Genomic DNA, 17,364 nt, shown 5'->3' on the forward strand with positions numbered 1-17,364 from the left:
ATGAAGTGTGTTATTTTTGAATAACTACACAAGTTCCAGCAACAGTTAATCACATTCTATCTATTCCCCTCATTCCAGAAGAAGAAGAAGCCATTTTCCGGTTGTATTAATTAACATAGGGCTGTGGAACAGAGAGAAACACAGACCAAAAAGTCATTTTGGGGCCGCCCATGGAATCGGTGCAGCGATGATCACATGAACATTAGACTTTTTACACAAATTAATCTACTTTAGAGCATATTATAGTGGCAAGATTTTTCCCTCCAGAACCAGTAGTGTGATTACAACACAAGTGCTGATCCGGTGCAAAATGAGGAAAAAGTGGGCGGGGCGGAAAAAGGCAAATAGCACTACGCCGTTGACATCACCATAGCAAAGGGTAAACAAATGAGCTTTTGTTAGGAGGGACTTGCTTCGATTAAAACTGAGCTAATTGGTCCCTCTGGCTGAAAACAGACACAGTTATATTCACCAATTGGCCATTGCAGTTTGTGGGACCTTGGTAAAAGCAAATTAATCCTTAGATTTTTTGCCCATTTGAGAACTCAAGCGGAAGTGCGCATTCCCCCCGTGCGGAGGCACAACAGCCTCGCTGCTACACGAGCGTTTGTTTAATAGTGCGACTGATCGCATCTCTCGTCTCCGTAGACTTCCGTCGCTTCTGAGCTCGAACTGTCTTTCTCTGTCTTAATTTTGTCCTGTACACTGAGGGAACTATATTATGATAGATCCATGCGCTTTGACACAGGCAAACGTGCTGCTCTCCTGGCGACGAGCCAGAACGAGTCTACAGGTGAACGAGGCTCTGCATGTGAACAAGTCTGCAGGTGAACGAGGCTCTGCAGGTGAACGAGTCTGCAGGTGAACGAGGCTCTGCAGGTGAACGAGGTTCTGCAGGTGAACGAGGCTCTGCAGGTGAACGAGGCTCTGCAGGTGAACGAGGCTCTGCAGGTGAATGAGGCTCTGCAGGTGAACGAGTCTGTAGGTGAACGAGTCTGCAGGTGAACGAGTCTGCAGGTGAACGAGGCTGCAGGTGAACGAGGCTCTGCAGGTGAACGACTCTGCAGGTGAACGAGGCTCTGCAGGTGAAGGAGTCTGCAGGTGAACGAGGCTCTGCAGGTGAACGAGGCTCTGCAGGTGAACGAGTCTGCAGGTGAACGAGTCTGCAGGTGAACGAGGCTCTGCAGGTAGACGAGTCTGCAGGTGAACGAGTCTGCAGGTGAACGAGTCTGCAGGTGAACGCAGCTCTGCAGGTAGACGAGTCTGCAGGTGAACGAGTCTGCAGGTGAACGAGTCTGCAGGTGAACGCGGCTGCAGGTGAACGAGTCTGCAGGTGAACGAGTCTGCAGGTGAACGAGACTCTGCAGGTGAACGCGGCTGCAGGTGAACGTGGCTGCAGGTGAACGTGCCTGTAGGTGAACGAGGCTCTGCAGGTGAACGAGGCTCTGCAGGTAGACGAGTCTGCAGGTGAACGAGTCTGCAGGTGAACGAGTCTGCAGGTGAACGCAGCTGCAGGTGAACGAGTCTGCAGGTGAACGAGGCTCTGCAGGTGAACGAGTCTGCAGGTGAACGAGTCTGCAGGTGAACGAGTCTGCAGGTGAACGAGGCTCTGCAGGTGAACGAGTCTGCAGGTGAACGAGTCTGCAGGTGAAGGAGGCTCTGCAGGTAGACGAGTCTGCAGGTGAACGAGGCTCTGCAGGTAGACGAGTCTGCAGGTGAACGAGTCTACAGGTGAACGAGAATCTGCAGGTGATTGAGTCTGCAGGTGAATGAGTCCGCAGGTGAATGAGTCTGCAGGTGAACGCGGCTGCAGGTGAACGTGCCTGCAGGTGAACGAGGCTCTGCAGGTGAACGAGGCTCTGCAGGTAGACGAGTCTGCAGGTGAACGAGTCTGCAGGTGAACGAGTCTGCAGGTGAACGCGGCTGCAGGTGAACGAGTCTGCAGGTGAACGAGGCTCTGCAGGTGAACGAGTCTGCAGGTGAACGAGTCTGCAGGTGAACGAGTCTGCAGGTGAACGAGGCTCTGCAGGTGAACGAGTCTGCAGGTGAACGAGTCTGCAGGTGAACGAGGCTCTGCAGGTAGACGAGTCTGCAGGTGAACGAGGCTCTGCAGGTAGACGAGTCTGCAGGTGAACGAGTCTACAGGTGAACGAGAATCTGCAGGTGAACGAGTCTGCAGGTGAACGAGTCCGCAGGTGAATGAGTCTGCAGGTGAACGAGTCTGCAGGTGAACGCGGCTGCAGGTGAACGAGGCTCTGCAAGTGAACGAGGCTCTGCAGGTGAACGAGTCTGCAGGTGAACGAGGCTCTGCAGGTGAACGCGACTGCAGGTGAACAAGGCTCTGCAGGTGAACGAGGCTCTGCAGGTGAACGAGTCTGCAGGTGAACGAGTCTGCAGGTGAACGAGGCTCTGCAGGTAGACGAGTTTGCAGGTGAACGAGTCTGCAGGTGAACGAGGCTGCAGGTGAACGAGGCTCTGCAAGTGAACGAGTCTGCAGGTGAACGAGGCTCTGCAGGTGAACGAGTTTGCAGGTGAACGAGTCTGCAGGTGAACGAGTCTGCAGGTGAACGCGGCTGCAGGTGAACGAGGCTCTTCAAGTGAACGAGTCTGCAGGTGAACGAGGCTCTGCAGGTGAACGAGTCTGCAAGTGACAGAGGCTCTGCAGGTGAACGAGTCTGCAGGTGAACGAGTCTGCAGGTGAACGAGTCTGCAGGTGAACGAGGCTCTGCAGGTGAACGAGTCTGCAGGTGAACGAGTCTGCAGGTGAACGAGTCTGCAGGTGAACGAGGCTCTGCAGGTAGACGAGTTTGCAGGTGAACGAGTCTGCAGGTGAACGCGTCTGCAGGTGAACGAGTCTGCAGGTGAACGAGTCTGCAGGTGAACGAGGCTCTGCAGGTAGACGAGTCTGCAGGTGAACGAGTCTGCAGGTGAACGAGGCTCTGCAGGTGAACGAGTCTGCAGGTGAACGAGGCTCTGCAGGTGAACGAGTCTGCAGGTGAACGAGTCTGCAGGTGAACGAGTCTGCAGGTGAACGAGGCTCTGCAGGTGAACGAGTCTGCAGGTGAACGAGTCTGCAGGTGAACGAGGCTCTGCAGGTAGACGAGTCTGCAGGTGAACGAGGCTCTGCAGGTAGACGAGTCTGCAGGTGAACGAGTCTACAGGTGAACGAGAATCTGCAGGTGAACGAGTCTGCAGGTGAACGAGGCTCTGCAGGTAGACGAGTTTGCAGGTGAACGAGTCTGCAGGTTAATCAGTCTGCAGGTGAACGAGTCTGCAGGTGAACGAGGCTGCAGGTGAACAAGGCTCTGCAAGTGAACGAGTCTGCAGGTGAACGAGGCTCTGCAGGTGAACGAGTTTGCAGGTGAACGAGTCTGCAGGTGAACGAGTCTGCAGGTGAATGAGTCTGCAGGTGAACGCGGCTGCAGGTGAACGAGGCTCTTCAAGTGAACGAGTCTGCAGGTGAACGAGGCTCTGCAGGTGAAAGAGTCTGCAAGTGACAGAGGCTCTGCAGGTGAACGAGTCTGCAGGTGAACGAGGCTCTGCAGGTGAACGAGTCTGCAGGTGAACGAGGCTCTGCAGGTAGACGAGTTTGCAGGTGAACGAGTCTGCAGGTGAACGCGTCTGCAGGTGAACGAGTCTGCAGGTGAACGAGTCTGCAAGTGACAGAGGCTCTACAGGTGAACGAGTCTGCAGGTGAACGAGGCTCTGCAGGTGAACGAGTCTGCAGGTGAACGAGGCTGCAGGTGAACAAGGCTCTGCAAGTGAACGAGTCTGCAGGTGAACGAGGCTCTGCAGGTGAACGAGTTTGCAGGTGAACGAGTCTGCAGGTGAACGAGTCTGCAGGTGAACGAGTCTGCAGGTGAACGCGGCTGCAGGTGAACGAGGCTCTTCAAGTGAACGAGTCTGCAGGTGAACGAGGCTCTTCAAGTGAACGAGTTTGCAGGTGAACGAGTCTGCAGGTGAACGCGTCTGCAGGTGAACGAGTCTGCAGGTGAACGAGTCTGCAAGTGACAGAGGCTCTACAGGTGAACGAGTCTGCAGGTGAACGAGGCTCTGCAGGTGAACGAGTCTGTAGGTGAACGAGGCTGCAGGTGAACAAGGCTCTGCAAGTGAACGAGTCTGCAGGTGAACGAGGCTCTGCAGGTGAACGAGTTTGCAGGTGAACGAGTCTGCAGGTGAACGAGTCTGCAGGTGAACGAGTCTGCAGGTGAACGCGGCTGCAGGTGAACGAGGCTCTTCAAGTGAACGAGTCTGCAGGTGAACGAGGCTCTGCAGGTGAACGAGTCTGCAGGTGAACGAGGCTCTGCAGGTGAACGAGTCTGCAGGTGAACGAGGCTCTGCAGGTAGACGAGTTTGCAGGTGAACGAGTCTGCAGGTGAACGCGTCTGCAGGTGAACGAGTCTGCAGGTGAACGAGTCTGCAGGTGAACGAGTCTGCAGGTGAACGAGGCTCTGCAGGTAGACGAGTCTGCAGGTGAACGAGTCTGCAGGTGAACGAGGCTCTGCAGGTGAACGAGTCTGCAGGTGAACGAGGCTCTGCAGGTGAACGCGGCTGCAGGTGAACGAGATTGCAGGTGAACGAGTCTGCAGGTGAACGAGTCTGCAGGTAGACGAGGCTCTGCAGGTGAACGCGGCTGCAGGTGAACGCGGCCGCAGGTGAACGCGGCCGCAGGTGAACGAGGCTCTGCAGGTGAACGAGGCTCTGCAGGTGAACGAGTCTGCAGGTGAACGAGTCTGCAGGAGAACGAGTCTGCATGTGAACGAGGCTCTGCAGGTGAACGAGGCTCTGCAGGTGAACGAGTCTGCAGGTGAACGAGTCTGCAGGTGAACGCGGCTGCAGGTGAACGAGGCTCTGCAGGTGAACGAGTCTGCAGGTGAACGAGTCTGCAGGTGAATGAGTCTGCAGGTGAACGAGGCTCTGCAGGTAGACGAGTTTGCAGGTGAACGAGTCTGCAGGTGAACGAGTCTGCAGGTGAACGAGTCTGCAGGTGAACGAGGCTCTGCAGGTAGACGAGTCTGCAGGTGAACGAGTCTGCAGGTGAACGAGGCTCTGCAGGTGAACGCGGCTGCAGGTGAACGAGTCTGCAGGTGAACGAGTCTGCAGGTAGACGAGGCTCTGCAGGTGAACGCGGCTGCAGGTGAACGCGGCCGCAGGTGAACAAGGCTCTGCAGGTGAACGAGGCTCTGCAGGTGAACGAGTCTGCAGGTGAACGAGTCTGCAGGTGAACGCGGCTGCAGGTGAACGAGGCTCTGCAGGTGAACGAGGCTCTGCAGGTGAACAGTAGGTGCGTTTTATGATTGATACGTGGCAGGACTAATCGGCAGTCCACGACACGAGGAAATGAGACTCAGATTTGGGCCAAAAAATCGTCCATTACGCCTTTAATAGACACTTTAATGTGACGTCACATTTAAAGTCCATAGGACACGTTAGACTATGCTTTTCAGTAAAACAAAGGGAATGTGATTATATTTAAGATTTTACCAAAAATGTTGCCTTTTTTTCTCCCAATTTGGCCTTTTCGTTGACGTTTATGTCATTTCCTGGTTTGATATGTTCAGCAAATATGACACAGGTAGAAGTAATTCCACAACTGTTACTTAACAACCAGTCAACAAGGGTCAAATCCATTTACATCATACAGTAGTAATGATTTGACAAAATATTTTACCTGACAACATTGTTTAAACATTCATAAAAGGTGTTGCAACTTTTGGCCCTGTCCAAATATCTGCACTAGTGCACTTCAAATGCGCCTTCACAACGAGCCGCTGAAGTGTGCAGTGTGTCCCAATTTTTAAAATGTTTCAATCCGCACTTCACCACAAGCTTCTCTCCACTTCCAACTGTGGAGCGATTCACACTCCAGCCCAGTACATTCCCCACAATGCATTTCATTGTAATGTTTTCAAACTGAAAACAATGGAAAGGAATGTCTTATCAGTTAAACTGATGATATTCTAAATACATTTGCGACTGTCCAGCAACAACACTGTAAAACTCATTCTCATTTGTTTGTGGCCAATCCAAATGATCCAAACTAAACTGAGCTTTGGCTTTGTGATTAATTCAACTGCGGGTTAACAACACACACTGACAGCTGTTTTACGCTGCTGTTTTGAAGTGCAGATTGTCCCAGTTGTCATGTTTACCTCCCCTGCGCCCTTGTGCACTTAAAACTTCATTCACACTTCAGTGTAGTGTGTAGTGTGAGTATTGACCTTATTCTGCCCCGTCTACTTTTCCCTCTTTTCCCACATGGTCTGCACTGCCGTTGTAATCGCACTTCTGGTTTTGGAGGGAAAGGTCTCGCCTCTAAAATATGCTCTAAAGTAGATCGATGTGCGTAAAATGTCATGTTCATGCACCGATTCCCTGCGAGCCCCGAAAACCACTTTTTAGTCTTTTCTCTGGAGGTGGCAGCCCTATAATACAACTGGAAGGAGGATAGCGTTGTGCGGCGGCGCCCGGACGGGCTTCTGGAATAAGGACAATAGGGACAAGGCCTTTGTCTGCGTCTTTAGTAGAATGGCACTTTTTGATGACAGGTGGTGGAATTCTATATTAGAACTCTACTTCCTGTAATTTTCAACTTTTAGTCATCACATTTTCTTCACAAACTGTTACTTGTCTGACCTTCAAACAAGGTCAGAAATTGAAAAACATGTGAGCTTTAATTCTAATGGAGGAACGTTCTACAGGTCCCATGCACACATTAGCACATCCATGAGTATGTATTTTAGATGGTCTGAAATCTCTAGAAGAATACTTCATATTTGAGAAATGTATTAAATGTTATTTTTTTCCATCATCCCCATTATGTCAAGATAAATTGTAGCAAATTTCATCATCCTATCACAGGTATTTCATCATCTGAACTATTTTACCCTCAGAGACTGAGGGGTTGGACAGCATTACAAAGGATACATTACTTATTAATGAGACAGACATTAATGCATGATTTTGAACACACATCCATTATAAACCCACAATCTCTGACATTAGAAAATACATAAAATTTAACTCAGATTATATTTAGTATGTCAACATCAACTGTGCCAACTTGAAGCATATCAATGAAGGTTAAATTGAAATATTTTCCTGAAATGTGCAGCCCATAAGATTTCTACAAACTAATGACTGAGAATTCTATACGTGGATCCTGAACAGTTTGAGATACAGAACTCATTCTGGGTTTAATATGAAGCTCATGCCTGCATATGGGTCAGTAATGCCATCCTGTGGGGTCACATGATTTTTCCATGCCTTTTTTAATTATTTTATACATAATCTAATCATTGGAAAGCGACATGCATACAGGTAATACTGTGTCCTGTGTGAGGGTCCTGAGACCATATGGGCCGAGTTAAAACAAAATATTTATTGATACTAAAATACTAAACCTATATTTTAGATTAGAACATGTCCTGAAATCATGTGTGATTCTTTTATTAGTTTATCCGTTAAATGGCTTTTAGTCAATCCTGATTAAAATGTGAGCTTTGAACAGAATTTTATTATTACAATACTTACAATACAATAAACATTGCAATTCTATATTTGTCTTAAACTGTGCAGACATAACAAATGCATTTTATTATTATTGAAAAGGTTTACATGTAGAAATCTCAAATCAATATCTGGGTGTGTTATATTTGTAAAGCTGTGAAGTCTTTGATAGTTACCATCCTGACTGACTGCTCCAGGGACAAGGTACACGCATGCCCCACTCCTGACCTCCTCCAGGTGAGCAGTGTCCAGCACATGGGCCCCATGCACCAGGCTCACTGTGGACACAAAGCATCACATTCAGGGATCCTCACACTGTCATTTCTCTTCTTTACCTGCCAGGTACTTAAGCGCCCCCGCCTGGTCACTGCACAGAGCTGCGATGCCACTGTAAGCCTCCACGAGGACCTGGAGGTCGGTCTCACTCCTGGAGGAGTAAAGTGCACAGCAAAAATAGATTCATAGGGTTGACATGTTTATTGTCCTTCAAACTGCTCTTGTACCCTTACTTTGGCATTTCATGTTTTAATTTGATTGGTTTTCAAACAACATACAGAGAAGACACAGAGATATCATAGAGACATTTAACATACTTCCAATAATGTAGCCTGGTGTAATAAACCAATCCAAAGTGTGTCAAATGTATTCAGTGTAATAATAATGTCGGTCCAGTTCTTTATTGTTTGTTGAGATTCTGACAGCCATTTTTTGGCCTTTTTTGCTGTAGCCATAAGTATTTTCCAGAAGTATCAATTCACAGTGACCATGACAGGAGTTTTGAGGCCTAGATACATGGTTCTGAAGTTCAGTGGCACGCCAAAAACAAATCATAGTGCTCCATTGATCTTGGTCCAATATTTCTGATCCACAGGACACATGGTAATGGTGAGCCTCCTGGCTGCCACCGTTTCTCCAGCAGTCAGCATTTCCTTGTGAGTACTTTGACATGCTGTTATGAAAAAAGGGATTTTATGGTTCTTCATAGAGATGTAGAAATATTTCCCCATTCTGTGTTCCTTCTCTTTCCCATTTATTTTTAAAACAATAGCAAGTTGGTGAAATCCTTCATTTGTCCAGGAGTGTTCATCATAGAATAATGTTCAGTTGTGGTCATCTTTATCCAAAAAAGCCCTTCTCAATCTGCGGATCTAGTCTGAGAACTCGGATATTTATCCTCCTCTGGGCTGCATAAACCCCTGCCAACAAGGCAGGACCTCCTGATAATCCGCAGCAGCTGGCTGCCTCTCCCTCATCACTGATTAGCATGGGACTGGCCTGAGCTGATGCTGCCCAATGGTTTTAAAAAGCTGTTGTATACTACCGGTAAATTGAACTTTTCTTAACCAAAATGGCCTCCTTGACTCCTTTTTTAAACCATCTTTTCTCCCTGCTTATTTTTTGGTTAAAAAAGAGAATCCCGGACTTCTGGTTATCACAGCGACTACTTCACCCTGCTGCCAATATCCACAAACTGAGGCGCTGAGAGAGATGAGTAAACATGGAAGCATCTCTGACTACTGAGACCTCAACTGGCTCCTCTCATCGTGGAAGAGCAGCGGCTTCACATGGAGCTCCTCGCCCTATCTCTAAGGGGGCGCCCAGCCACCCTGCGGGAGGAAACTCATTTCTTGTCCTATCGGTCATTACCCAAAGCTCATGACCATATAGGCCATAGGCTAGCTTTTCTATCATGTCGTTCCGTTCCAGGGTCCTGGGAAATAGAATGTTCTGCTTGTCAATCACTCCCTTGGAAATTGGAGCGACTGGGTGGGATCCCAGTTTTGAAAAGTAGTCAAAACGTGTTGGAACTGGCTGGTCAGGCAAGTTTAGACCTGCTTTAGTCCCGCTTTAGTCCTGTTTCAGTCCTGCTTTAGACCTGTTTTAGACCTGATTTAGTCCCGCTTTAGTGCCGTTTTAGACCCGTTTTGTCCTGCTTTAGACCTGCTTTAGACTTGCTTTAGTCGTGCTTTATTCCAGGTTTAGTCCTGTTTGAATCCTGCTTTAGTCCCGCTTTAGACCCGCTTGAATTCTGCTTTAGTCCTTTTTTAATCCTTTTTAATCCTGTTTTAGACCTGCTTTAATCCTGCTTTTGTCCCGTTTTAATCTTGCTTTAGTCCTGCATTTGACCTGTTTTAGTCCAGCTTTAGTCCTGCATTTGACCTGTTTTAGTCCTGCTTTAGTCCAGGTTAAGTCCTGTTTGAATCCTGCTTTAGTCCCGCTTTAGACCCGCTTTAGTCCTGCATTTGTCCTGTTTTAGTCCTACTTTAGTCCTGCTTTAGTCCCGTTTTAATCCCGCTTTAGTCCTGCATTTGCCCTGCTTTAGTCCTGCATTTGTCCTGCTTTAGTCCTGCTAGCCTAAACATAATTAGAATATAATTTAAAAATATATATATTTTCCCACAAATATGTATTAAATGATTCCCCAAAGTAAGAGTTATACTCTTCATTTCATGGCTTTCCTCTTGGTTGCACTGCTTCTGCCCCAGGTTGAGATTTGGAGGCTGGTCTTTATGTTAGATCTTTTATCCAATCATATTCAGCCATCATGTGTCGCCAGGGATCTGAAATCTGCCCTCTGACCTTCAGACTCAACAGGGCGGGTGCTTGTAGCTTAAAGTGAATGGAAATGATGAGTCAACCAATCAGCTTCAGAGTTGGCTCTTGTACGCCTTCTAGCAGGTGTAGCACGTGCACGTCTTTTGATTGGATCACCAATATTGAGAGGCAGGTCCTATGGGCGGGCCTATGCAGAACCTCAGAACCAGGAAACTGAATTTGACAGACAAATTAATCCGTGTACTACTAAGCTGTTTTTTCAACCCACAACGTGGAAGGAGGAAAAGATATCGATTTGGTCGAGAATATAACTATAACGCCTTTCTCAAGACGAACTTTCAAAGTTCCAACTACGAGCGCTATCAATGGCTCACGGGCTCCGAGAAGCACTGCAAACTGTACTGCTGGAAATGCCTATTTGCAAGTGATCGATTTGGTCAACGAGACTCCAAAGTACGGCTGGGCACTTACAAGCAATAGTGCTTTGGAAAACTTTTGGGGACGAGTGGATCTACAGCTCAACGAACAACGCGGGCAACGGGGCGGGCAACGGGGCGGGCAAAGGGGCGTGCAACGGCGCGGGCAACGGGGCGGGCAACGGGGCTTAGTTGAACTGTACTGTATTGTACTCTTCCCCTGCATTTCTCTGAATAGAAATGTCAATTTCTGGTGATGCAAGGCCTGGTTAAACTGCGTTTCTGTTTAAATGTATAGTGTCTAGAGCCATGGCATCATAATGATGGTAATAAGAGGTGGATTCATTCAGGTGAGACTGTGTAGGACCTCACTGAAGGCCCAGGCCCCAGACCCACGGCCCCCCACTGGATTTCAGTAATATCAAAACATGGCGAAAAGACGAGCGGACATAAGGCCTGGGCCTATTTCATCAAAACCTCCAGTAAGTTTCACGGTGAAGCAAATGTATTGCCATAAACCTTGAAGAGTTATACAGTTTGACTGTTTAATGGGCAAATACTTACATTAATATTCTAGTATTAATCATATTAACAATGTTGTTATATTTTTACAACACCATTTAAAGTGTTAAAGGCGTTAAACCTGTTTGAACTCTAAAATGTGCTTCAGGAAGTGTCCCTGATGGAGCATGTGTCTCACCAAGGGTAGAACTGGTCTGGTCCGGTCCGTCTCTGCAGCAGGACGGAGTGGAAGAGGACACAGTGCTGAAGACACGGCACACTTTGTAACTGAGGGAAGAGCGCCATCTGCTGTACGGAGCGCTCCCACTCCTCCCTCAGAGTCCAGCATGAATCAAGAACCAACACCAGAGAATGACGTCGCACAACAACTACAAACATACATCAATTAATACATTTGAATTATGAATGATTATGACTGCCATAGTTACATGGAATGTGGTGAATTTTTTCTTCTGGGACGATGAACCAGAGCTTGAGTCGTCTGAGGCCTGAACAAAAAGCACATGAGCACACACATTTTCATGTGTTCGGTTGGGTCATGTCTTAAGTAAAAGCTTAAAGTACTTTGTAAAGGAAAGTAAAAGCTGTGTGTTTCCAGTTTGCACACATGTGTGGCCCATTGGAAGTGTGAGCAGCAGTTTGTGTGTTCAAATGAGCTCTGCAGCCTTGTTCCCAGGATAGCAGCACGTTTCCCTGGCTGTGAATGTGTGGTTGATGTGCCGGTGTGTGTTTAGCGAGTTCCTTTAGTTACAGTACAAACATGACGACAGAGAAAGACTGTGTTCAAGTTCAGAAGAGACGGAAATCTGCGAAGACGAGAGATGATGCGATCCGTCGTGCTAATAAACAAACACACATGTAGTAGCGGAGCTGTGGAACAGAAGGGCGGGGGGTGAGTGTGCGGATGCGCATTTCTAAAAAAGGGACTAACAGTCGCTTGAGATCTCAAATCCTCTCTTATTCCTTTAAAACACAAATAAAACATTCAATAAAATTAACCAGTACAAACATAATTCCAAATACAATATGAGATAAAACGATGAACAAGTGCATTGGCACTGCGGGTCGTCCTTGACCAGTTCTTTAATCAGAATCAGTGATTCAGTGCCACATGAAACAATGAGCAATGATAAAACAACCTAAAGTCAAAAAGAGAAACAATTTCAATCTTATATGGGATAAAAATACAAATAGGCTTACGTGTTTAGGAAGTGTTCAGGAGTCCAACATCAGAGGGAAAGAAACTGTGAAACCTGTGACGGAAGGTTCTGGTCCGGATGGACCGTGGCCTCCTGCCTGAGGGGAGTGGCCTCCTGACTGAGGGGAGTGGCCTCCTGCCTGAGGGGAGTGGCCTCCTGACTGAGGGGAGTGGCCTCCTGCCTGAGGGGAGTGACCTTCTGCCTGAGGGGAGTGAACTTCTGCCTGAGGGGAGTGGCCTTCTGCCTGAGGGGAGTGGCCTTCTGCCTGAGGGGAGTGGCCTCCTGTCTGAGGGGAGTGGCCTTCTGCCTGAGGGGAGTGGCCTCCTGTCTGAGGGGAGTGGCCCTCAGAGCTGAACTTTAGAGCTGAACCTTAGAGCTGAATGCATATATATAATATCACCATAATCTAGAAGTGAGAGAAATGTGGCCTGGATGAACTGTTTTCTACATCTTTTATCTCTAAAGAAGAATGACAATCTGCAATTAATCTCTTGTGTGTATGTGTGTATGTGTGTATGTGTGTATGTGTGTATGTGTGTGTGTGTTTGTGTGTGTGTGTGTTTGTGTGTGTGTGTGTGTGTGTGTGTATGTGTGTGTGTATGTATGTGTGTTAGTGTGTGTGTGTGTGTGTGTGTGTATATGCGTATGTGTATGTGTGTATGTGTGTGTGTGTGTGTGTGTGTGTGTGTATGTATGTGTGTTAGTGTGTGTGTGTGTGTGTGTATATGTGTATGTGTGTGTGTGTGTGTGTGTATGTGTGTATGTGTGTGTGTGTGTATGTGTGTGTGTGTGTGTGTGTAATAACATTACAACTTATACTACAGACTATAACTTAACTTGTACTTATACACGTAACTTATACTACAGACTATAACTTAACTTCACTTATACACTTAAATCAAATCAAATCAATTTATTTTTCTAAGGCCCAAAATCACAACAACAGTTGCCTCTGAGGGCCACAGGGAGAAATGAATCAACAATGTCTGTGGTGGCGATGGAGTCAGACAATGTCTGTGGTGGCGAGGGACGATGTCCAAGGGTCCTCTGTCCTTAGACTCTCCTTCTCGGCCAGGAAAAACTACAAAAAAACCTCTTTGGGAAAAAAGCGTAGAAACCTGGAGGAGTTCCAGTGAAGGAGAGATCCGACTCTCACAGACGGACACGAGGAGACTGGAGCTGGACCCACTCTTCAGGCAGATGAGACTTAACTTATACTACAGACTATAACTTAACTTATACACGTAACTTATACTACAGACTATAACTTCACTTATACACGTAACTTATACTACAGACTGTAACTTAACTTATATTATAGTACTATAGTACACTATAGTACTATAGTACTATAGTACTATAGTACTATAGTACTATAGTGTACTATAGTACCATAGTGTACTATAGTACTATAGTACTATAGTGTACTATAGTACTATAGTACTATAGTGTACTATAGTACTATAGGTGACACATGTGACATGTGTGTCTATATAGTACTATAGTGTAATATAGTGTACTATAGTACTATAGTACTATAGTGTACTATAGTACTATAGGTGACACATGTGACATGTGTGTCTATATAGTACTATAGTGTAATATAGTGTACTATAGTACTATAGTACTATAGTACTATAGTACTATAGAGGGAATGATACTGGGCTGCACAGAATATAGACAGTAGATTACCCAGGGCCCTTTGGTTTCTTTGGGGTATTTTAATCTATGTATGATTAACATAAACATATGTTTAGGTGTCACTTACCTCTGAAGTGCAACGTGAGCCGCTTGACTTCAGCCCACAGCTGCTCCCATTGGTCCAGTAAGTGAGCATTTTTTAAAACCAACCAGAGGCCTTCCTTTGGGGCATGTTTCAAAGTTGAAGTGATGTGGTCTTTTTCCCAGGAGCCGATCACGCTGAGTGAAACCTGCCAATCAAAGTCAAACATGACTTCTCACGTTGAACCAAGTTTAGTTTTTATTAGTTTACTTAAAGTTGTATTTTGATTGATTGTTTCCTGCATGTCTCAGAATCAGAATCAGAAAAGGTTTATTGCCATTGTTGGAACATGCTTTTGTGATTCGATGCAACAGCAACAAAATGAACATTGATAAAACAACCTATATAAAAAAGAGAAACAATTTAAATCTGCTACAGTATGAAAATAGGCTATACAATAAAAAAAATAAAACTAGGTTTACTATGTACACAAATGTACAGTTGGGTTTACATATGTAGAGCAGAAAGTGACAGTGAGTGATTAAATTATAGTTTAAGGGACAGTGTTTAAGAAGTGTTCATGAGTCCAACAGCAGAGGGAAAGAAACTGTTCTTGTGGCGGAAGGTTCTGGTCCAGATGGACCACCTGCCTGAGGGGAGCGGCCTCCTGCCTGAGGGGTGCGGCCTCCTGCCTGAGGGGAGTGGCCTCCTGCCTGAGGGGAGCGGCCTCCTGCCTGAGGGGAGTGGCCTCCTGCCTGAGGGGTGCGGCCTCCTGCCTGAGTGGAGCGGCCTCCTGCCTGAGGGGTGCGGCCTCCTGCCTGAGGGGAGCGGCCTCCTGCCTAAGGGGAGCGGCCTCCTGCGTGAGGGGTTTGGCCTCCTGCCTGAGGGGAGCGGCCTCCTGCCTGAGGGGTGCGGCCTCCTGCCTGAGGGGTGCGGCCTCCTGCCTGAGGGGAGCGGCCTCCTGCCTGAGGGGAGCGGCCTCCTGCCTGAGGGGAGCGGCCTCCTGCCTGAGGGGAGCGGCCTCCTGCCTGAGGGGAGCGGCTGTGATCCGACCTGCACATCCCAGAGCCCTGGAGACGTAGAGGTCCTGCAGAGATGGAAGTCTGCAGCCTTCTCAGCAGAGAAATCCTCCTCCCTCCTGTAGACAGACTCATCCCCGTCCGGGATGAGCCCGATGAGGGTGGTGTCGTCCGCAAACTTGATACATTTTACAGTGTCTTGGCTGGAGGTGCAGCAGTTTGTGTGATGGGAGAAGAGCAGGGGAGAAAGTACCAGGTTGATGGTGTCGTCCACGGACTTGTTTGCTCTGTAGGTGAACTGCAGGGGGTCCAGCAGGGGTCCATTAGGGGGGAGGTGAAGGACTTGAGGTGGGGGAGGAACAGGCGCTCAAATGACTTCATGACTATAGACGTCAGCGCCACAGGCCTGTAGTCATAAGTCCAGTGATCCGGGGCTTCTTGGGGACAGGGACAATGATGGACGACTTGAAGCTGGGACATGGCAGGACTCCAGGGAGGTGTTAAAGATGCCAGTGAAGACAGGGGCCAGCTCGTCTGCACAGTGTCTTAAAGTGGTTGAAGTGACACCGCCTGGTCCAGCAGCTTTTCGAGGGTTGGATTTCCTGCTTACATCCTGCTCCTGAACTGTGAGAGGGGTGGAAGAGGTGGGGGGGACCGGGGTTGGGAGAGGTGGCCACAGTGGGGGAGGGGGTGTCAAATCTAGAATAGAAAGGTGCAGAGTTGCTGAGTCAGTTTGCAGAAGGGGGAGCACTGGGCTTGTAATTGGTGAGAAGCCGGAGGCCACTCCACACAGAGGCGGGGCCACTCCACACAGAGGCGGGGCCACTCCACAGAGGCGGGGCCACTCCACACAGAGGCGGGGCCACTCCACACAGAGGCGGGGCCACTCCACACAGAGGCGGGGCCACTCCACAGAGGCGGGGCCACTCCACACAGAGGCGGGGCCACTCCACACAGAGGCGGGGCCACTCCACACAGAGGCGGGGCCACTCCACACAGAGGCGGGGTTGTTGTTAGAGAACTGCTGTTTCAGACGCGTATTGTACTGAGATCTGGCTCTCGAAACCTCCTGCTAAACCCGTACTTTGGCTCTTTGTAGCGCTCTCTAGCTCCGCCCTGTGCTCCGCCTCCTTCTGCCTCAGCCTCAGTTTAAGTGTGAACCAGGGTTTGTCATTGTTGAAGGTGACTTTAGTGTGAGATGGTCTAATGCTGTCCTCACAGAATCGAATGTATGATGTCACAGTGACAGTGTCCTCATCCAAAGTGTCTGCTCTGGCAGCTCTGAAGACCTCCCAGTCTGTGATGTCGTAGCTCCTCCCAGTCTGTGATGTCGTAGCTCCTCCCAGTCTGTGATGTCGTAGCTCCTCCCAGTCTGTGATGTCGTAGCCCCTCCCAGTCTGTAATGTCCAAACACACACGTAGCTCCTCATCTTAAATTACGGTCACTTTGAAGCTGGACTTACTACAAATGGGTGCAATTTCTACTTTAAAAGGAGACAATGTGTGCCTAGCGCCAGTGTTGGGAAAGTTCACTTTCTACATGAACTAGTTCAGTTCATAGTTCATAATTCAAAATTTTGAACTAAGTTCACAGCTCCAGAAAATGGACTAGTTCAGTTATTTTTTTCAATATTATGCAATAGTTGTCCTAAATTATTTCCACAGCCCAAATACAACCACAGGCAGCAATTATTGTATTAGTTTATTGCTGAAAATATGTGTCAGATTTCATCTTCATATCCAATTTTGAATCCTTCCCCAGGATTTACATTCACATTGAAGGGACAGACTTCCCCCATGTGTTGCTGTCCATTCAGCACCACACTAGCAGCAGCAGCAGCTTTCAACCCCACAGTATATTCTCATAAACATGAGGGAGAACTTGCTGGGCAAAGTTTGCACATAAATGTTAGATTGTTCCAATCCTCACCGACCTCATCATAAAACTCACGTAACTGGTCGCAGTAGGGCGACTCCTTGCTTGCTTGACCAGCCATCCCCAACTCGAACAGAATGTGGGCGGGGCTGGCGGGTCAGGCAAACTCCTGCTCTGTTGCGGTCGCGTCCACGCTGCTTTTTGTTGTGATGTGCATGTGCAGTGCGGCGCGACACAATCTCTGTCTGTCTCCGCGATCTATCGCCTCTACAACTCTGGAGCTCTCACACTTGCCAGACACAGGCTCTTTTTGGGCAACATAACAGTGTGTTTTTCGCCTGGAAGTCTCTAGAATTCTGACACCTTATTTAACGAAAATAAAAAGAACCAACGTGCCGTTCACAGACACCAGAATGAACGCGTTCACAGTATCGTTCGTCAGCAGTTCAGATCATGTTCACCAAAATTATGAACGCGTTCATGAACTTTGGTTCAATGAACGCGTTCAGGCACAACACTGCCTAGCGCTGTAAGTACAGTACTA

General features: G+C 48.0%; 1 protein-coding gene across 1 annotated transcript in view; it reads right to left on the minus strand.

Moving 5' to 3' along the window:
• The window catches only part of dnhd1 (dynein heavy chain domain 1), a 112,873-nt gene that overhangs the window by 21,804 nt on the left and 73,705 nt on the right, over positions 1 to 17,364 (minus strand). Inside the window, exons 30-33 of the mRNA XM_072462678.1 lie at positions 13,971 to 14,133; positions 11,182 to 11,371; positions 7,845 to 7,936; positions 7,686 to 7,787 (exon numbers count right to left, since the gene is read on the minus strand). Coding sequence (XP_072318779.1) covers positions 7,686 to 7,787; positions 7,845 to 7,936; positions 11,182 to 11,371; positions 13,971 to 14,133 — 547 coding nt within the window. The remainder of the gene's footprint in view (positions 1 to 7,685; positions 7,788 to 7,844; positions 7,937 to 11,181; positions 11,372 to 13,970; positions 14,134 to 17,364) is intronic.

Source organism: Eucyclogobius newberryi, unplaced genomic scaffold (assembly GCF_026437365.1).
Source record: "Eucyclogobius newberryi isolate DKJ021-1_F unplaced genomic scaffold, fEucNew1.0.hap1 SCAF_4, whole genome shotgun sequence".
NCBI classification, from domain to species: Eukaryota; Metazoa; Chordata; class Actinopteri; order Gobiiformes; family Gobiidae; genus Eucyclogobius; species Eucyclogobius newberryi.